The sequence below is a fragment of the Mustela nivalis genome (genome assembly GCF_964662115.1).
Source record: "Mustela nivalis genome assembly, chromosome: 1".
NCBI lineage: Eukaryota > Metazoa > Chordata > Mammalia > Carnivora > Mustelidae > Mustela > Mustela nivalis.
The window spans coordinates 190,035,884-190,057,643 of NC_139020.1; the positions used below are offsets into that span (position 1 = coordinate 190,035,884).

At 43.7% G+C, this 21,760-nt stretch overlaps 2 protein-coding genes across 4 annotated transcripts; both read right to left on the reverse strand.

The window, feature by feature from the left end:
- Positions 1–7,750: 7,750 nt before the first annotated feature.
- HTD2 (hydroxyacyl-thioester dehydratase type 2) lies at positions 7,751–9,216 on the reverse strand (the record flags this gene model as incomplete). Its single annotated transcript, XM_082739755.1, has 1 exon — positions 7,751–9,216. One exon carries the CDS (start codon positions 9,214–9,216, stop codon positions 8,710–8,712), a length of 507 nt encoding a protein of 168 aa, XP_082595881.1. The 3' UTR covers positions 7,751–8,709.
- Positions 7,751–20,110, reverse strand: RPP14 (ribonuclease P/MRP subunit p14). 3 transcript variants are annotated; one of them, XM_082739761.1, is made up of 6 exons: positions 20,030–20,110; positions 15,623–15,720; positions 15,441–15,525; positions 10,873–10,949; positions 10,315–10,393; positions 7,751–9,392 (listed from the first exon to the last, which is right to left on the reverse strand). In XM_082739761.1, the coding sequence occupies exons 2-6, from the start codon at positions 15,718–15,720 to the stop codon at positions 9,336–9,338; spliced, it is 396 nt and encodes a 131-aa protein (XP_082595887.1). In that variant the 5' UTR covers positions 20,030–20,110; the 3' UTR covers positions 7,751–9,335. The 3 variants fall into 3 exon arrangements, with proteins under 3 accessions (XP_082595887.1, XP_082595889.1, XP_082595888.1); XM_082739763.1 differs by having other exon boundaries at positions 19,907–20,067; XM_082739762.1 differs by lacking the exon at positions 20,030–20,110 and adding an exon at positions 19,617–19,840.
- Positions 20,111–21,760: the final 1,650 nt, after the last annotated feature.

Below are 21,760 nucleotides of genomic sequence, written 5' to 3' on the forward strand. Positions count from 1 at the left end.
TTCCAAGCTCCTCGCAGCCGCCCGCAGACCCGATACCCTCAGCATCCAGCCTCAGACCTGGGACACTCCACCCCAAGCCACCACGTCCAGAGATCCTCAGATCCGAAGACATGGCGTCCTGAGCCCTGTGATCCAGGAAATCTCTGGCCCAAAGATTGCCAAACCAAGCCTCGCAACGTTGGGCTTTTCACTTTAGGCCCTCGAAGCCTGGACTAACAGACTTGAGAGTTTTACAGCTGGACCTTTCCCACCCAGACCTCCCAGGCCCAAGGAGCCTAACAGCCAGAAAAGGGACCTTCAGGATGAGACTCTCAGTCCGAGCCCTGCAGACCCAGAAACTTTCTAAAACAAGCCCCTAAGATTCAGGTTTTACTAAACCCTTGATCCTAGATTTTCAGACCCAATAACCTAAGAGCTAGGTCCTCAGAATTGAACCCCACAATTGGTGCCTTCGGACCCCAGAACCCTCAGACCCATGTTTTTGGAACTGGGAATCCTAAAAGACGGGTCTCAGGCCAGGACTCCAACCTCCACCCTTGGCCCCAGCCACAAAAGCCTTGTCAAAAAGAAAGCCTTAGACCCAAAATGGAGTCACTTGTGCTAGGCCACATGACCAAACCAGAACTTACTATCTAACCTAAATGTGGTTTCAAACTCTCCCAGAAATGTAATTTTAACAGTCAGTCAGGAATTTAATGGCCGGCCCCAGTGAGGTAATCTGACCCACAGACTCTCTATCCCACACCTCCCCCACAAAGGGAAGATGAGGTAATTTGCATGGTAAGACCCCCTGCCCTCGCCTGAAATAATTCTTTCTTTTGCTAATAACTTCCTTGCCCCACCCTCCTTCCTATTAAAAAAAAAAAAAAACTGTACAGCACCTCAGAGGTCCTTTCTGCTTGCTAGATGGGATCCTACCTGAGTCATGAATCACTTAATAATGCCTATTTGATCTTCAGACTTAGTTGGCTGAATTGTTTTAAAAGCCTTCACCCCTGGAAACTCTCAACCAAGATCCTGAAGACTTGGGATCTTCTGCCCCACTGTACTGGCTCCAAGAACCTCAACCCCAGAGCCCCAGAGCTTGGAGATCAACTTCCCAGCAACATGTTTGCCCTTCACAGTCTTTCTGAAACCAAGGTCACAATACTGGCACTCCCCCTGCCACCCAGTCCTCTCCTCCCACCCCACCCCTGGAATCCCACCCCACACCAATCTTTCCAAGGGCTGCCTCCCAGGACAGCGGAGTTAGACTTGGAATCAGAGGACCAGGATCATTGGGGCTCTGGTATTTACCAACTGTGTGACCTTGAATAACTTACCCAACCTCTCTGAGCCCCAGCTCCCTATCTGCAAAATGGAGATACTACTACCTGTATGGAAAGGTTAGGATGTGGAATGCAGTAGGACAGGAAGGGGCTTAGCTCATTTTTGCTTAATATTTGTTAACTTCCTTCCCCTACAGTTCACAGAATGGAGAGTTTCTCTTTAATTTGTCTCCCCTAGATTTTTGCATTTTAGACAAGAAAACAAAGTTTCAGGGCACCTGGATGGCTCAATCATTAAACGTCTGCCTTCTGCTCAGGTCATGATCTTAGGGTCCTGGGATGGAGCCCCGCATCAGGCTTCCTACTCAGTGGAAAACCTGCTTCTCCCTCTTCCCCTTCCCCTGCCTGTGTTCCCTCTCTCGCTGTCTCTCTCTCTCTCTGTCAAATAAATAAAATATTTTTTAAAAAGAGAGAATAAAGTTTCTTGGTAAGTAACTCTCCCCTCCACCACCATTAGACATGACAACAAAAGCCTAGACAGTATCCAAAGAATACCCTCTCCAAATCTTGAGCTTACAGCGATTGTTGGGCAAGTAGCCACAACAGATCGACATGTGAAAAGGGAAACAAGGAACTTCATGATTCAGTCCTAATACAATCAGAATTCTAGTACTCAGTTTTGTCTCCGTGTGTTTAAAAGCAACAGTCTACTAAAACACAACGATATATCATTTAGGGATCATTCAACTTTTTCTTCTTTTATAATTTTAATTTTTCATTTTCATTTTCTTGAGGGGTAGGGGCAGGAACAGAGGAAGAAGAAGAGCGAGAATCTTAAGCAGGCTCCCTGCCCAGCACGGAGCCTGCTATGGGGCCCAATCTCACAACCTTGAAGATCACGACCTGAGACAGAATCAAGAGTTGGTCGCTCAACCAACCGAGCCACCCAGGTGCCCCTCCACTTTTTACTTCCATTTCTTTAAAGCAAATTGATTATTTCATTGCCACAATCACAGAAACCAAAATTCTGCTTTATTCATAATTCCTTTCATAATGTGGACCGACCAAGATAAGGCTCTTCTCAAATACTGCTGGTGGGAGTATAAATTGGTCCACCTTTCTGAAAGGCATTTATTCAAGAATAATTTTCAGAGTACTTACCACGTAATAATTACCTTACCCAGTGCTAGGAGCTGGGATTTGACAATACATATCAAGGACTTTGAAAATGTTCTCACCCAGTAATCACACATTTGGAAGGGTAGCCTTAAGAAATAATAGAGATCAGTGCAAATAAATAGCATGCAATGATGAATATCTAACAGTAGGGAATTGGACAAATCATGGGACAATCATAAGTAGAATATTTTGCAGTGATTAAAAAGCAGATTATCAAAAGATATTTATGATGTTGAGAAATGCTCTTGATGTAATAATGAGTGGGAAAAAGCAGTATGTGCACTTGTAGGATCCCAAGTTTTTAACATGTTTATATAGAAAAACAAGGGAAAACACCAAAATATCAATTGAGGGTCTCTAGGAAGGAATGCCTTGCATTTTTATGCTTTTCTGCATTTTCCAAAATGTCTCTAATGAAGATATTTACTTGCATGATTATGAAAAAAATAATATACAATCAAGTTGCGAAGTTATAAAATAACAGCCTTGTCTAAGTATTCCTCACTTGGGAAAAGAAACTGAAAGCGAGAAATCGGATATAGGATGGAATGAAGCCAGAGACTAACTCTCAATCAGACTTTCCCTTTCCCTGGAAATTCTCAACTGAAGTAGGCCCTCAGAACAAGTGCTACAGCGAGCCTTATCATTTCATTTTCATCTGCCCAAATCAGTGCCTTATCAGTGATCCCCTGAGGATCCTGAATTTAACTGGCTCCTAAATCTTCTGGAGACCAGGCCCCAAAACTTGTGACAGCTTTTTTTTTTTTTTCTGTGACAGCTTTTGAAGTGGCTCCTGTTGGATGTGGAGAAACCCTCCCCAGGCCAGAGCTGATCTAAATCCAATCAGCTTTGCTTCCAGCCTCAGACCCAGCAAAGCGAGTGAGTTATGTATACCTTGGTTTTTGCCACATACACAACTACTCAGGCTAGCAGGGAAAAAAAATATTTAGATCCCTATATGTTGCCAAATGTGTAGATGGCCCACAGGTTGTTTAACACTTGGCATTTGGCCAGGCTGAAGATAATGATGAAGATTTAGTGAGGTTGCTTCCAGATCTGGCAACTGTTCTACAAAGCAAATCACAGAAGCTTGTGAAAAATTCAGTGCTTCCTAAACAGCATTGCCTCCCAACTCAAAATTATCTCTTTCTTTCTTTCTTTTTAAAGAATTTATTTAGTTATCTGACAGGGAAAGAGCGGGAGAGCACAGGCAGGGGGAGTGGCAGAGGGAGAGGGAAAAGCCTGCTCCCTGCTGAGCAGAAAGCCTGATGTGGGGCTCAGTCCCAGGACCCTGGGATCATGATCTGAGCTGAAGGCAGTTGCTTAACCAACTGAGCCATCCAGGTGCCCCTATTTTATTCCTTTAAATATTCGTAATCTGGATAGAAAACAATAAAATCACTCACGTTTTATCATTTTTCTTTCCCTTTGATGTTTGCTATCATATCACAGAGGAATTTTGCCCAGGGTTTGAAAGAAGGTCATACACAGCTGAAAGCCACCCTAGAAATTGATTGTGGCCTAGAAATTGACTGTTTGTGGGGCCTCCTATTAATACTGTTCTATTTATGTAGTGTCGACATCAGTCTTGGGTTCTCTTAGGATTTTGAACTTAAATAGTTTCTTGTAGTTGATTTTGGTCCAACCCAACATTTCTCTGAAGATGTTGAGAATTCTTGTCTCTGCTGTGCTTGTAATCCAAATGAAGGCAAGCCAAGAACAAAGAAAGTAAAACATCTGGGACCCGGGAGATCCTGCAACCCAAGAGTCATTTCACAGCACTCCCATTCTGCTCAGATACAGCCAGGTAATAAATTATGCCAACACATGAGGCATTCAGAGGGGCCCAGCGGTTCAGAATGACAGTCAACCCTTGCTAGAGTATGTTTTAATATAAAAACTTAATAGATATAATTTAATAGCAATTTTCTTTGGGAGTAAATTGGTCTCTGAATCATACTCAAAGAACATAAAAAGAAAAATGACTAATAATTCAGCACCAAATGAAGGCCTGTGGTTACCTAAGAGGTACCGGTGTGCATACAGCAATTTCTTCTTTTTCTAGATGAATACGCAAGTCAGGTCCACAAGATGAATGGAGGCTGTGCTGAGGCTTTCTTCCTGCTGTTACTCAAGATTTGCTGCTCAGAAAAAGAAATGAGTGGCATCTCACCAATATGGAAATATTTCTAATAGAATATAAAAATCTGTTAAGCAATTTTCCAGTACATTAGGCTGAAATTGCTTAAGATGGGTATATCTTTCTGTAGCAATCAAACGTGACATAAATTGCAGTCTTACAATGCCCCTATGTGGAAAGTGCTAGTACAATTTGGCCTGCTGTTTTTTTTTTTTTTTAAGATTTTATTTATTTATTTGACAGAGAGAGATCACAAGGAGGCAGAGAGGCAGGCAGAGAGAAAGAGGAGGAAGCAGGCTCCCTGCCGAGCAGAGAGCCCCATGTGGGACTCGATCCCAGGACCCTGAGATCATGACCTGAGCCGAAGGCAGCGGCCCAACCCACTGAGCCACCCAGGCGCCCTGGCCTGCTGTTTTAGTCGGTACTTTCATACTCACTTCCACCTGTGACCTCGTACTGTCAGGGCCGCCTCTCAGTGGTCCCGGAGAGAATTTCCTAATTTGAGGGTCACCCCTGCTTTCATCAGAAGAACCACATTGTTTTTGGCATCTCCCACAGGGCTCAGCGTGAAAACCACCACCAGGCAGTTTCCCTTAGAGCCAGCTTTCACAAAGCATGAGTGGCTTGAGCATCTCTGAGTAAAAATAAGAAGTCATCATTGACAGAGAAGTATCCCTTCTTGCCTACTTCTCTAGTCCAACCTTGTACTGATTTACGGAGATCAAAGGAGACCAGGGCATTCAGGGACCATTTTAAAAATGAAAACGGCCATATTGAGAAGCTACTTTTGAATTACACAGTATCAGGAACCAGCCAGGCCTGACATTCCCCTTTTCCCCACCAAACTTGGCCTACACATAACCTTTCACCTTTAGAATAACCCTTTTGATGATTCTGCTCTAAAGACAAGTTATCACTGAAGGTCAACTGAGAAAAAGGGTAGGTGATGGTTACGGGTAGAAGCCATCAAGTAATAGTATATAGGAAAATGCTGCACTGTAGCAGGAAGTGAGATCTAGCACATTTGGAATATAAAAAGAGAATTCTATAGAATCGTGGTTCCAAATACTGTAATGCCACATGACGCAATACTATTACAGAAGCTGCCAGTGCTGCCAGTAATGGGAACGTTATGAGACCCACAGGGAGATGGAGCAAAGAAATGCTTTGGCACCAGAAAGGTCCCCATTTGCATCCCTGCTCTACCACATACTGGCTGTACAGCCTTGGGCAAGTCACTCAGCATCAGTCTGTTTCCTTGCCTATAAAATGGGACATTAAGTTTAATTCACAAAGTTTTCAGAGACTAGAGTTAATGTAGAAAACTGGCTCAGTGGGACGCCTGGCTGGCTCAGTTGATGGAGCCTGTGGCTCTTGATCTCGGGGTTTTAAGTCTGAGCCCCATGTTGGGTGTGGAGATTACTTAAAAATAAAATCTTAGGGTCACTTAGGGTGACTCAGTTGGTTAAGTGTCTGACACTTGGTTTTAGCTTCGGTTCAGATCATGATCTCAGGGTTAGGAGATCGAGACCTGTGTCAGGCTCTGTGCTCAGTGTGCAGCCTTTTTGAGATTCTCTCTTCCTCTGCCCCCCCTCTACTCACGCTTTCTAAAAATCTTAAAAGAAAAGAAAAGGGGGGATGGGGGCACCTGGGTGGCTCAGTCGTTAAGTGCCTGCCTTCGACTCAGGTCATGATCCCAGCATCCTGGGATGGAGCCCCACAAGCCCCACTTTGGGCTCCCTACTTGGCAGGAAGCCTGCTTTTCCCCTCCCACTCCCCCTGCTGTGGTCCCTCTCTTGCTGTGACTGTCAAATAAATAAATAAAATCTTTTTAAAAAGGGGGGGGGGTAGAAATTTGAAGAAAAAATGGTAGCTACTACCATTATTAACGATCATATCATACTCCATTCATGGACCTAGTTCTCAAGAGTGCTACTAGAGCCAGAGAATGAGTTCTACGGGAACAGACAGTCATGGCTTGGAGTCTGTATTTTGTGCTTCAAGTTTCCATTCCTTTCCCCAACACTGTATCAGTTTTAGCTTGTGTAGCCTTCCCCTATGAATAAGTCTTCCTGTGCATCTGAGCCGCACAGCTGCCCATTCTGAAACTCATGAGAACGGCATCCTTGTTTCTCACATTGATTTTAGTATTTTCATCTCACCATCACCAACTAGAATATGGTACAATAGTCAATGATATAAATATATATAAATATATATATAAATATATAAATATCATTTATACACATCATTGCCCTCTAGTGCCTAGAGTGATTTTTTCCTAGTAATCTGCTTAATTTATCCCCTTGATGTAAAAATTTAAAAAAAGAAAAAAAATCTAGTTAGTGACTCACCAGGTGGAAAAACCTTTTCCCAGGAAATGGAGGTTGATCTCACCAATGACTCTTGCTCTATCTTCCTGATCAAAGCATCTAGCTGTAATCAGAACCACCATCTAAAGTCACAGAGCAGGGCACCCGGGTGGCTCAGTGGGTCTAGCCTCTGCCTTCAGCTCGGTCATGATCTCAGGGTTCTGGGATCGAGTCCTGCATCGGGCTCTCTGCTCCATGGGGAGCCTGCTTCCCCTCTCTCTCTGCCTGCTTGTGATCTCTGTCAAATAAATAAATAAAATCTTTAAAAAAAAATAAAGTCAGGGGTGCCTGCCTGGGTGGCTCAGTGGGTTAAAGCCTCTGCCTTCGGCTCAGGTCATGATCCCAGAGTCCTGGGATAGAGCCCCACATTGGGCTCTCTGCTCAGTGGGGAGCCTGCTTCCTCCTCTCTCTCTCTCTCTCTGCCTGCCTCTCAGCCTACTTGTGATCTCTGTCAAATAAATAAAAAATAAAATAAAATAAAAATAAAAAAAATAAAGTCACAGAGATTTGGATGTTCTGTTATAGATTATCTTTTTTTCAAGCAGAGAGCCTGATGCGGGGCTTGATGCCAGGACCCTGGGATCATGACCTGAGCCGAAAGCAGAGGCTTAACCCACTGAGCCACCCAGGTGCCCCTGTTATAGATTATCTTGAAAGTGTTGGTTGCGTTGGGATGACCACTCAGTACAAACACATTAGACGCATTTCCTCTTCGGTGTCCAACTTTTTTTTCTTAATACTGATTAAATTTTCAATATCCCTCAGTTCTTAAGAACTTGGCCTCCACAGCATTCCTTATACTTTTTATTTATAATATCTTTACAATAAACATGTATTATTTATACAGGGGAGAATCCACAGTGTTTTCAAGGGAGGGAGAAAATAATCTGGATTACTAAAATAGAAATTTTGCATTCCAACTCTCTTCCAGGTTTAGACTGATTAACATCTTGAAAAATGAGTCTGTCACCTGTTTAATTGTGGGCTAGTTTGCTCTAAACTTGGGAAAACGTCTAACCTCATTCACGGGGAGAATGGATGAGCGGCTGGACTTTGTGCTTAGCTATTTGTACCTAGCATCTCCATCGGTCCTGTGTGGTAGGTGTTGTCATCCCTGTTGTTTAAGTGAGGTTGAGACAGTTTACATAAATGAGTCCAAACGTGCACATAAGCCCTTCTCTAATCACAGGGAAACCATCCGAAAGGCATATGTCACTGAAGATGGAACAAGGTGCCATTGTGGTGTAAATAGTAACAAATTACGACAAACTCTGACCCAGAAACTGCTGAAGGACAGGATCTAAGTACCCGGACTGGTAGAAGGTAGGTGCTCAGAGATGACCTGACTTCTGCTGCTGCCTTCAGTAATTAAATGCTAGCTATATTAAAAACAAAAAAATGCTAGTTATAAATTCAGTCACAAACTTAGTCTCCACAGATAGAGGCAGGTTTGTTACTCAAATGCAAATCTAACTACATGTGAAATCCTAAAAGTAGAACCTTTGGCTAAATAACCTTCCTGGTATTTTTTCCATTTCAAAAACCTAGACAGACGATGAATATACTTAAGTCTATGAAGCATAACGCCAAACTGGACAGTGGACCTTGGAACGCCCCTCTACCTGCTCCCCTCCCCCAACACAGGCTTCTCGGTCTATAAGCCATCCCTCGGGGAAGAGCAGCAATCCCTTTTCCTCAAAGGCTCTAGAACAGTACCACTGGCACCTGAAAGTGCATCTTTAAACACAGTTCAGGACTGGAGAGCTTCTGGGACCATAACTTTAACCCAGCCTTCCATAACAGTCTTTTCACCTTCTGTTACAAAACACGACACGGCAATAACAGCAATGAATCGCTTCAGCCTTTTCACCTCTGCGGAGGCTAAAACAACTTCTCCAACATATAAAGGGGCTGGAAAGCTAATTTCCTGTGAAAGTAATACACAGCCTGGCCCTGGCATTTTAGTTCCCAGGAGAGCCGAAATAAGTCCATTGACCAAAACTCCATGTACAATTGTCTTTCCAAACTTGGTGTGTTTTGCAAAATCTTCATTTAAATGCAAAGGATTAACATCCCCCGTTAATTCTGAGAAGGCAGCCACGTCCCTCTGTGTGAAGACCCTGCTGAGTTCAGCCCGGTCTCCAACTCTGACGTGTGTCTGCTCAATGCGCTGCCGGTTCACCACTGGTTGGCTCAGGCAGATTCTCCTCTGAACCCCAACCCACCACAGATAATGGCGGGAAATTACTGGGAACATCTTCAGCACTGTCAAATCCTAGCAACCGGAGCTTTAAAACGGCTTCAGTCTTCAGACAGCTTATTGTCACCAAAAGGTGCTTTTGAGAGCAGAGGAATGTTTCTGCAATTGAAAACTATTCAATCCAATACTAGTTCCCTACTATTACCAGATAAGGCAAGCAGAAATGGAGAAACCTGTAAGAGAAAGAAAAAAGTTAAGGAAATCTGGGGAGAAATTGCACTGCAACACAGGGCATGTGGAAATGTGCCTCGTTTCCTAGGGTAAGTGAGGCTGACGCAGTGGCATCTCAAAGAGCACACTTAGAGGTAGCCTCAAATACATAAATCATCATCATAAGTTTACAAAGAGTCTTCTAATATTTTAGGCACTAGGTATTAAGCAACAAATGGAAAGTTAAGACTTTTCCACAAGAGTTCCAAGTTTCATCCCCAAACATCTCCCATACAATCTAAAATCTAAGTGCTTTCTCTCACACTTCCAGAAGCAATGTAGTCCTTATTCCTCCCCACTGCCCCCCGTGGATAATTTTAATCCATACTAGATTTATGCAAGCAAAAAATGGGACATGTATTAAAAAAGCAGTTTGAGGGACGCCTGGGTGGCTCAGTTGGTTGGACGACTGCCTTCGGCTCAGGTCATGATCCCGGAGTCCTGGGATCGAGTCCTGCATCGGGCTCCCAGCTCTGCGGGGAGTCTGCTTCTCTCTCTGACCTTCTCCTCGCTCATGTTCTCTCTCTCACTGTCTCTCTCTCAAATAAATAAATAAAATCTTTAAAAAAAAAAAAAAAGCAGTTTGAGGGGTGCCTAGGTGGCTTAGTCAGTTGGGTGTCTGACTTTTGACTTTAGCTCAGGTCATGATCTTGGCGTCTTGGGACTGAGCTCTATGTTGGCCTCCTCGCTCAGCATGGAGTCTGCTTGAGATTCTTTCCCTCACCTCTCCCTTAGCATCCCCCCCCTCCATGGGCCCAGCACGCTGGGGCCCGAACTCTGCTTCGTTCTCTCTCAAAAATAAATCTTAAAAAAAAAAAAAAGAAAAAGAAAAAGCTGTTTGACCCCTTCTCAGCCTTGTTTGGAATATGTGAAGGAAGCCTTTACCTGAATTACTCTGAAAGCGCATTTCTTGCCTTTATAGGATCCTAACAGAGTCAAAGAGCTCCACAACTTGACAAGACCACTGTAGAGAGATCAACAATGAATGCATAAGGATTTGTCTCTGCGATATCTCTCTAGTACTTTTGTGATGGGCCAGACAGCTAAATTAGTTCTAAAAAACCCTAATTTAAATGAGAAAACTTGAATAGATGTGCTGCCAAAGAGAGCCCTAAATGAGAAAACTTTAAAAGTAAAAGCACAGTATCTCATAGGCAAAGAATAAAATAAACTGCAATTAGGAATGTTTCTAAAATACACATTTTTGAGTTTGCAACCATGGCTATCAATTGGGAAACACAACAGCTATAAGCAAATCATGAGTTTTGTTCTTTATGTCTAAGCTCCTGGGGGATAAGTGTTCATATCCATCCCAGTTTAAAATTCCCAAAACTACTCAGAGTTCATAAGGCAAGCCTCTTCTTAGAGAAGAGTATTTTTGCTCTATTTCTCCATCCATGTCTCTCCTCTATTATACTACAAAGGTGCCTCTGTCTGTCATACCTGCTACATATCCTCAAGATGGCTGACAGGGTCTTCTCTTCGTAGGTTAGGACGTCTAAGGGTAATGCTGCATCAACCTAAGTATGGAAAAATACTATTAGCAGACTATTATTGTTGCTATTTATTATTATTATTTTTAAAATTTTATTTATTTATTTGACAGAGAGAGGGAGATAGGGAGAGAGGGAACATAAGCAGGGCGGAGTGGGAGAGGGAGAAGCAGGCTTCCCACTGAGCAAGGAGCCTGATGTGGGGATTGATCCCAGGACCCTGGGATTATGACCCAAGCTGAAGACAGAAGCTTAACAACTGAGCCATCTAGGCTCCCCTCGCAATTTATTTTTTTAAGGTAATCTCTACCCAATGTGGGGCCTGAACTCACAACCGCGAGATCAAGAGTTGTATGCTCCAGTGATTGAGGTAGCAAGGTACCTTCTCCCATCACTGAGTTCTTTTTTTTTTTTTTAAGATTTTATTTATTTATTTGGAGGGCAGCAGAGTGGCTTAGTCATTAAATGTCTGCCTTCGGCTCAGGTCATGATCCCAGGTTCCTGGGATTGAGTCCCATGTTGGGCTCTCTGCTTGGTGGGAACCCCACTTGCTTCTCCCTCTTCCACTCCCCCTGTTTGTGTTCCCTCTCTCGATATCTCTCTCTCTGTCAAATAAATAAATAAATAAAATCTTAAAAAAAAAAAAAAAGATTATATTTATTTGAGAGCAAGCTAGAGAGAGAGAGAAAGAGCAAGTATAAGCAGGAGCAGAGGGAGCAGACTCCCTGCTGTACAGGGAGCCTAACACAGGGCTCCATCCCTGGATTCTGGGATCACGACCCAAGTCGAAGGCAGATGCTTAACAGACTGAGCTACCCAGGAGCCCCCATCATCACTAGTCTTAAAGTCTTACCATTAATCCTGTCAACTGCTATTCTCCTCTAAAAAAGCAATATTTTATTTGGTGGTGCTGGAGTATTGGGACTGCTTATTTACAATTATCCCTGTCTGGAATGTTCTTCCTGTAACTCTTCCTGACTCATAACCCTTCAAAAGTCTTCGTTTAAATCGTTCCATCCCTGGGGGCACCTGGATGGCTCAGTTAGTTGAGCAGGAGACTTTTGATCTCAGGGTTAAAAAAGAAAAAGTTCCATCCCTGATCCCCAGGATTAAGCTCAACTGCCTGCTAGGTTGTTTCACATTCAGAAACCATCTACTTCCTCTCTCATAACATTCTTCATTCTGGAACCGGGTATTACACCTGATAAAAGGTGCACACTTTTCTTTTAAACTTTTTATTTTGAAAAATTGGAATCACAAGGTACAATGTATTTTAAAGGAAGGCTCTATGCACCCCCGGTAATACAGTATCAAACCCAAAAACCTAAAATTGATAAACCAGTTTATTCAGATTTTGACAGTCATACACGCATTCATATTTGTCTGTGCGTGTGTGTGTGCATACTTCTCTGCAATCTTCCCACACAGAGCGTTTCATGCAACCACTATCATAACCACCAAGATGGTATCTCATCTGGTGAGATACCATCACCAGAATTAGATCATCACCACACGGCTGCTCTCCTACGTCGTTTTAGTCACACCCACTCCTCCCCCCAACCCCTAACCACGTATCTTTCTCCAGTTTATATACTTACTTACTTCAGGAGCATGATACAAATGGGATCATCCGGAATGTTACCTTTTGGGATTAGCTTTTTCACTTAGCATAATTCTCTGGAGATTCAGTTAAGTTTTTATGTGTATCTACAGTTTGTTCCTTTTTATTACTGATTATATTCTACGGTATGAATATATCATGAACGTTTAACCACTCACGGAAGGACATCTGGCTTATTTCTGCTTTTGGGCTCCTACAAATAGAGCTACGATGAACACTCACATAAAAGTTTTGTGTGAACATTAAGTTTTCACTTCTCTAGGACAAATGCCTAGGTGTAGAACTGCTGGGTAGTAGAGCATATGCATGTTTAGTTGTTTTTAGAAACTGTCAAATGGTATTCCGAAGTGTCTATGCCATTCTGCATTCCCATTAGCAATGAAGGAGTGACCAAGTTTCTCTACATCCTCACCAGCATTTAGTATTATCACCATTTTTTAAAATTTTATTTTCAGTTGCTCTGTTAGGTGTGTAGTGATAGCTCGCTGTGTTTTTATTTTTTATTTACTTTTTAACTTTTTTATTTTTAATTTTTATTATTTTTTTATTTACTTTTTAAAAAAAAGATTTTATTTATTTATTTGACAGAGAGATCATAAGTAGGCATAGAGGCAGGCAGAGAGAGGAGGAACCAGGCTCCCTGCCTGACGGGCCCCAGGATCCTGAGATCATGCCCTGAGCTAAAGGCAGAGACTTAACCCACTGAGCCACCCAGGCACCCCTATTTACTTGTTTTTTTAAAGATTTTATTGTTGGGCGCCTGGGTGGCTCAGTGGGTTAAGCCTCTGCCTTCAGCTCAGGTCATGATCTCAGGGTCCTGGGATCGAGTCCCGCATCGGGCTCTCTGCTCAGCGGGGAGCCTGCTTCCCTTCCTTCTCTCTCTGCCTGCTGTGATCTCTCTCTGTCAAATAAATAAATAAAATCTTAAAAAAAAAAAAAAGATTTTATTGTTACGTAATCCTGACACCCAACATGGGGCTCAAATGCACAACCAAGAGTCAAGAGATCAAGAGTCTCATGCTCCTTCAACTGAGCCAGCCAGGTGCCCCACCCCCATTTTGTTTTCTGGGGTTTTTCTTGAGCTTATTGTGTTGTTGTTTTTTAAATTTTTATTTATTTATTTGAGAGAGAGAGACAGTGAGAGAGAGCACAAGAAAGCAGAAGGTCAGAGGGAGAAGCAGACTCCCCCTGGAGCTGGGAGCCCGATGCAGAACTTGATCCTGGGACTCCAGGATCATGACCTGAGCTGAAGGCAGTTGCTTAAGCAACTGAGCCACTCAGACACCCTGAGCTTATTGTGTTTTTAAGGTGTGTTTCCCTAATGGCTAATAATGCTGAATATCTTTTCATTCATGTGTTTCTCTGTCCACAGTACATCTTTTTTTCTAAAATGTCTATTTGTATCTTTTACACACTTTCAAGTTGAAATGTTTGGTTTTCTTTACTATGGAGCTTTTAGAGTTTGTTTTATTTTTATTTTTTGAAAGATTTTTCATTTATTTTTGAGACAGAGAGAGAACAAGCATGCATGGGGGGGAGGAGAAGGAGAAGCAGACTCCCTGCCGAGAAGGAAGCCCAATTCCGGGCTCAATCCCAGGACCCTGGCATCGTGACCTGAGCCCAAGGCAGACGCTTAACTGACTGAGCCACCCAGGTGCCTAAGAGTTCTTTTTACATTTTATTTTATTTTATTTTTTTAAAAAAGATTTTATTTATTTATTTGACAGATGGAGATCACAGAGAAGGAGGCAGAGAGAGAGGAGGAAGCAGGCTCCCTGCTGAGCAGAGAGCCCGATGTGGGGCTCGATTCCAGGACCCTGGGATCATGACCTGAGCTGAAGGCAGAGGCTTTAACCCACTGAGCCACCCAGGCGCCCCTCTTTTTTACATTTTAGATATGTGGTTTACAATTAGTCTCCCTCAGTCTATAATTTGTCTTTTCATCCTCTTAACTGAGTCTTCTGTGGAGTAAATGTTTTTAATTTTAATGAGATGCTTACCAGATTTTGATTTGATAAAATATATGAATCAGGAAATAATTTCCTAAATCATCTTTGTTCTCTCTCAACATTCTGCTTATTTTCAAGTAAATGCTAACATGGGACTACTCAGTGCGCTGGTCTATGATAAAATAAGAGGCTGTAACACAATGTAAATCAAAAATATCACTAAGTACATTGTTTAGTTTAGCTCAGTTTTTTTTTTTAAGTTTATTTATTTATTTATTTATTTATTTATTTATTTATTTATTTTTAGTAATCTCTACACCAGTGTGGGGCTCTAACTCATGATTCTAAGATCAAGCATTGCAAGCTCTTCTGGTAGCTCACCTCAAGGTTTGCTTACAGAGACTTTCTCAGTAAGGAAGGAGTGTGCTGATTTTGGTGTGAATCACAAATTTTCACAATGGGCAAAAAAACTGCACAGGGTGCCTGGGTGGCTCAGGCAGTTATGTGTCTGACTCTTGATTTTAGGTCAGACTGTGATCTAGGGTCCTGAGCTGAGCCCTGGTTGGACTCTGTGCTCAATGTGGTGTCTGCTTGGGGTTCTCTTTCCCTCTCCCGCTGCCGCTCCCCCTGCTCACATACACCCTCTTTAAATAAATAAAATCTTAAAAAACAAAACAAAACAAAACAAAACCCAAAAAACTATTTGCAGGTTGTCAGTCTGGGCCACAGTGTGTGTAGCACGGCACTAAAACATTTGTCTAACACATTCCTTGTCAAATACACAAAGGCATATTAGAAAAGACCTACCCCAAACTCATCATTTCTGAAAGTCTGCTTCTGCAGTGTCAAGTATGTTTCTAAAGTTTTAAAATAAGCATTTGGAAAAGCACTGTTTCAGTATTTCTTACAAAAATCTTGGGAATGTTCAATCTACCAAGTGATTCATACCTCCCCAAAGAGGTCCTTCAAGGCTGAAATAAGCAGCTGTTTGAACTGTGCAGCATTCAGTCCAACCCCACGATCCTGAAATTCTCTACAAAAACATTAAAAAGAAAAAAATGTATTAAATTCCATACTATCCAGATTCATAAAAATGTCATTACAAATAGAACTAAAGAGACTGAACTTACAGGGAGACTTTCATATAATGGTACTCAGAGGGATTTTTGTAAACTATTCTTTCATATGTGGTGGCTGGGGTTGGCATCTTTTCCAAAGCTGAACACATCTAGAAATTAAAGGCAAGAGGGCTACAAATTAGCAAGGTACAAGCTGTTTTTCACTCCCCACCCCCCATTTTTTAAATGAGAATTTTTTTTTTAAGGTTTTATTTATTTATTTGACAGACATCACAAGTAGGCAGAGAAGCAGGCAGAGAGAGAGAGAGGAGAAAATAGGCTCCCCATTGAGCAGAGAGCCTGATGCAGGACTCAATCCCAGGACCCTGGGATCATGACCTGAGCCAAAGGCAGAGGCTTTAACCCACTGAGCCACCCAGGCTTCCCTTAAATGAGAATTTAACCCATTTTTATTTTTTTAAATTTTTAAAAAATTTTTAAATTTTTAAAAAGATTTTATTTATTTATTTGACAGAGATCACAAGTAGGCAGAGAGGCAGGCGTTGGCAGGAGGGTGGGGGGAAGCAGGCTCCCTGCTGAGCAAAGAGCTTGATTCAGGGCTTAATCCCAGGACCCTGAGATAATGACCTGAGCTGAAGGCAGAGATTTAACCCACTGAGCCACCCAGGTGCCCCTTGATTTCTTTTTTTAAAGTAAGTTCTACACCCAGTGTGTGGCTTGAACTCACACCCTGAGATCAAGAGTTGCATGCTCTACCAACTAAGCCAGAGAGGCATCCCAGACCCATTTGGTTTTTTTTCAAGCTTATTATTTATCTAAGTAATCTCTACATCCAAAGTGAGGCTTGAACTCATGACCCTGAGTTCAAGTCACATGCTCCTCTGACTGAACGACCCAGGCACCCCTTGCCTTTCTTTTTTTCTTTCTCCCTTTCTTTCTTCTACTTCTTCTTCTTCTTTTTTTTTAAACCCATTTGATTTTTAAAAGAACTCCTAGTATAGTAATTCATTTATTTCTGGTCAAACCAAATTTACCCATAAAGATGCAAAGATTTTCTACATGCCACATTGCTGTACTCTCAAATCCTAATAATATAATCCCAATGGACACTTTTTCTTACTAAGTACCTAGCTCTGGGCTAAAAGCCCCACATGCCTTAAGTCATAAGTTTTAAAAATGATCCCATGAGGAAAAGCTATTATTATTCCCACTTTTCCCCCTATCCATTTTTGAGAAGAGGACACTGAGGCTTGGCAAAGAGAGGTAACGCTAGCCCAAGGACACACAGATTCCAAACACTCCTGAGTCCCTCAAGACCACTCTGGTTCAATGCTTCCTAATTAAAAAACAAACAAACAAAAAAAACGACACCTGGGTGGCTCAGTCAGTTATGCATCTGCCTTCTGCTCAGGTCATGATCCCGGGGGTCCTGACATCCTGAGCATCGGGCTCCTTGATCTGTAGGGAGCCTGCTTCTCCCTCTACATGCTGCTTCCCCTGCTTGTGCATCATCTCTAACCAATAAATAAAATCTTAAAAAAAAAATAGCATACAGGAATAAAATGTAGGATCTTCTTGTTTGCCCTCAGTCAACACAGAACATGAAGAGGAGAATGAGGGGCGCCTGGGTGGCTCAGTGGGTTAAGCCGCTGCCTTCGGCTCGGGTCATGATCTCAGGGTCCTGGGATCGAGTCCCGCATCGGGCTCTCTGCTCAGCAGGGAGCCTGCTACCCTCTCTCTCTCTCTCTGCCTGCCTCTCCGACTACTTGTGATTTCTCTCTGTCAAATAAATAAAATCTTTAAAAAAAAAAAAAAAAAAAAAAGAGGAGAATGAGAAGTGGTAGCTCTGCTGTTCCATCCCGTGCTGGATCTGCCTGTTCTGTCTGAAGGTCAGGTGTATACAGAGCTATTTGGTAGCCCCTACCCCCCACAAAGGGCTGAGCTTAAAAAGCAAGAGGTTTGAGAAGAGGGATTCCTGGAATGGGCAATGAATATCATTTCTAATAGACCTGGATCCTTCAAGAATTCAGAACATGCTGGTCCCCTGGGGATAATCTGTCACTGGCTCCACTCCTACCTCACTCCCCCTCTGGATAGCCCCTACTCATCCTTTACATTTTAGCTTAAAGCTCACCTCTTCCAGGAACTTTACCTCTTCAAGAAAGCCATCTTTTGGACACCTTATTCTACATTAGATTCACTTGTTTTGCAATCTCTTAATACTATTTGTTCAATATCTGGTTCCCCAATAAAGAAACCAGGAAACTGAGGGCCAACCAAAGAAAGGGACTTAGCCAAGGCCACATAGCTATAAACCAGCATTTATAAAACCTTTGCACCAGGCTCAGTTCCAACCACTCCTAAATGATATCCTCAGAGAAAAGGAGAAGTTAGGGTCAAGGAGCTACATCCAAGCATCCACTTAGAAACATGAATAGTTACTGTGTCTGGCACAGAGTACGTATTCAATAAAACTTACTGAATGTGATAAGTATTAGGCCTGTATGTTTGAGGATACTTTTGCTTTCAAGAAAGACTGCAGGGGTGCCTGGGTGGCTCAGCGGCTGCTGCTTTCCGCTCAGGTCATGAACTCAGAGTCCTGGGATAGAACCCCACATTGGGCTCTCTGTTCAGCAGGGAGCCTGCTTCCTCCTCTCTCTCTGCCTGCCTCTCTGCCTGCTTGTGATCTCTCTCAAATAAATAAAATCTTTAAAGAAAAAAAAAAAAAAAGAAGAAGAAAGAAAGAAAGACTGCAGAAATAACCACCTGATGATTTTTTTCCCAATCATTAGAGTTGTCCCTGACTAGAAGGGCAGAGAGAATAGAGCCCTCAATCACTTCATTCATTGTCTGGCACCCGAAGGGTGTTTTTTTAAGAGTCACCATCAGTCTAGATGGAGTTGGCTGTCTGAGCTAGGGGAATGAGATTTGGCCTGAGGCTCAGGATGCCAATAACAATGAAGACTTTTCTGGAAATGGATGATAATGGTTCCATAACAGTGTTAACATACTTTGCATCAATGGGCTGTACCCTTAAAAATGGCCATTTTAAGTTATGTATATTTGACCAAAAAAGACAAGGAGCAAGTGTTTACTGAGCAGTGACCTCCACAAAGGCCTCAGCCTCAGCCTCAGCCTCAGAGGCAGTGACAGTATTGCCCTCTGCAGGCTGTCCCGAGATTAAGGGAGAGCATGCCTGGGTACCCTTCCTACAGCCAGGCTCACTGTAACAATGGAAGAACTTCCACAGCTCTTGCTATCATCATCTTTGAAGCCAGCCTTTGTAATGGCTGTAGGGATGCTCATTAAGTGACCTACAGTCATAGGTGTCCCTAATTCCACCTGCTGCCCACTCTCCCCCAACCTAGTCTCTACAGCAGTCAGACTGAGCCAGTTAAAACCTATTCGAGCCCTCGCCATTCCTCTGCTCAAAACCTAGCCATGGTTCCCGTTTTACTGAGAGTAAACCCAAATCACTTACAGGCCCGGCAAGGCCTTACCTGAACTGTACCGCTGCCTCCTCCCCCAGCTCTGACCATGCTCCCTTGCTCACCCCCTCCACCAGACTCCTAGCTCTTCCTCACACACCGTTTCCCTCCCGCCTCTGCGCCTCGCTCCTAGCTTTTCCGCACGCTGGGAACACTCCTCCTCCAGGTAACCAGATGGCTCGCTCCCTCGTTTCTTTCACGGCTTTGATCAACTCGCACCCCTCGATGTGGTCCGGTGGTTGTTCTAATACGGCAGCCCCTCCACGCCCCTGTTCTAGTTTTCCCCCACAGCACTTAACCACTTTCTGACACCCCCCACCCAACAGAATATACACTCCGCAAGAAACCGAGTTCTATCCTGTTCACGACTGTTTCGCAGATATCGAAAAGTGCATCACACACAGTATGCATCCAATATATAAGTTTTGGGCCAAATCAATCATATTAAAAGAAAAGAAAAGAAAAAAAGCTCAGTCCTCTACTGTTGGACACTTCAGTTGTTTTAAACTTTTTTTTTTTTTTTTTAAACGACCATCCGCCATTTATTTGGCGCCCACCTGGCGCCGGGCGCATGCGGTCTGCACACGTGATTCCGCTCACTCCTCGCAGCCACCGTCTGCTGCCGAGACCCTGTTGTACAGATACCCGGGGACGTGCGAGGCCGGAGCTCGCCAGCAGTCCACTGCGTCCTAGGCCGGAGCAGATAGGTATTTCAGATGGTCGCGCACCGGCCGCCGTAACTCTTCGCTTGCGCATGCGCACCTGGTGCGCACGGCCATGCGTCACGAGGGTGGCCAACTGAGCTCATTCCCGGCAAAAAGCCGCTCTTTCAAGGGCTTCTGCTTACCTGCTTTCGATAAGATTAGTCTGGCGCCTCCCTGATTCCTGTTCACTGCAAGAATACACCAAGGCTGGGAGGTCCTCTGCAGTGGCCAGAGCCCTGGGCCCAGGAAACTCCAGGGTTACTTACGTTTGGCTCCTGTCTGTTTCGCTCCCCGGAAGCGTAATGGCTAGGCGCGGATATGACGTCACCGCGCGGCGTCCTCCTTGGAACCTGGGCGTGAATCCTGCAGGAGCTCAGACTGGCCGAGCTCAGTGCCCCCTGGTGCCCATTTCAGAGAAAGCTCTGTGACCAAATGTGTGTATGGGGTACTGGACTCCGGACGTATTTATTCGTCCCAGGAGCTCGCTTTCATGGTCGTGCATTTTTCCAGGCATTCATTCACTCAGCTTTCTATGTAGCATCTCTTCTGCTGAGCATCTTCCATCAAGCACCCCAAGGACTGGAGCCACTCCTAATGTCCCTTGAGGCGCCCAGGCCATAGTAGGTTATCCATCTGGGTTGACATAAGCTCCAGATGGTCCTGTCTTCAGATGTAAGCTCGGTTTCATCTCTGCATTTATTCATGCTGACTCCCTATTAGTGCTGGTACTGGGAACCCAGCGGAGAACAAGAAGATACGGCCCTGTACTCGTGAAACTGATACTGTTTGTAAATAATAATAATATAGTAATAACAACAACAACAATACTAATATTTATTTAGTACCTTCTTCGGGCCAGGCGTCATGAAAAAAAAAATTCTTATGTTAAGTCGTGGAACTCTCACACAACCTTAAGGTAGCTATTACTGTGAATCGTCCCCATTTTACAATGGGGGGGACTGAGGTCTGAGAGACTGTTACTTGCCCAAGACCACCCAGGTGTAAATAGTGAAGCAGGCGGTCTGACTTTAGATGGTGCTGTCCATACTTCCCCATACTACCATCAGTTGTGTGGCATGAGTCAAGGGTGTGTGGGGGAGAGGCACTGGGGCTGCTAAAACTTGAGTGTAAGCCCCATGAGCATGAAGCCTTGTCTGTGCTGGCTCACCGTTGCATTCCAGTGCCTGACACTCAACACACAGAACACCGTTAGTGAATGCAGTAGTCCCTAGGTGGGTGTGCTGATTCTGCCTGGGTTGGAGATAGAGGGTTGCCCGGCACAGGCACACATGAGCCTGAGTCAGCTGGGACCTTCTCTCTTGTGTCTTTTCTTTGTTTGTTTCTTTCCTTTTTTTTTTTTTTTTAAGATTTTATTTATTTATTTGACAGACAGAGATCACAAGGAGGCAGAGAGGCAGGCAGAGAGAGAAGGGGAAGCAGGCTCCCTGCTGAGCAGAGAGCCCGATGTGGGGCTCGATCCCAGGACCCTGAGATCATGACCTGAGCCAAAGGCAGAGGCTTTAACCCACTGAGCCACCCAGGCGCCCCTCTAGTGTCTTTTCTTGAAGTTCCACTTTCTTCTGTATCATCCTGCAACCTGTGCTTGGCTATAGTCATGTTCTCTGGTTCTGTGGCTCTGCTTCCCTTCCTTCTTTCCTCAGAAGAGACAGGACTTGTTCGATATTGGGGGAGAGGTAGAGGAAATCAACACAGACCCCACAGACAGTGACATTTTCTTTCTTAAAAAAGAGGTTGGGTTTCAGAAACTGCCCAAACTCACTTCAAGTACATCCTCTGCCACTTATTCATCCTCCTCAACTGTCACACAGAGAGATTAGTAACATCTACCCCAGAGTTGTGAGGAAAAAATGGTGGGTGTGAAGTATCGGGCTCAGGAAACACTCTGCAATGGGAGAGGTCCCCCCAAACCAGCCACCTGGCAAACCCACCTACCAGGCTGCAGCCCAGAAAAACCAGAGCAGCTCATGTATTTTAGA

What these genes read in the sequence shown, in the direction of transcription:
- RPP14 (XM_082739761.1), bottom strand. Translation starts at nt 15,720, where the DNA reads ATGTGTTCAGCTTTGGAAAAGATGCCAACCCCAGCCACCACATATGAA. An exon ending in CATTATATGAAAGTCTCCCT is followed by an intron (nt 15,526 to 15,622) that starts GTAAGTTCAGTC and finishes ATGTTTTTGTAG; the next exon opens with AGAATTTCAGGATCGTGGGG. An exon ending in TGAAGGACCTCTTTGGGGAG is followed by an intron (nt 10,950 to 15,440) that starts GTATGAATCACT and finishes TTCCATACTTAG; the next exon opens with GTTGATGCAGCATTACCCTT.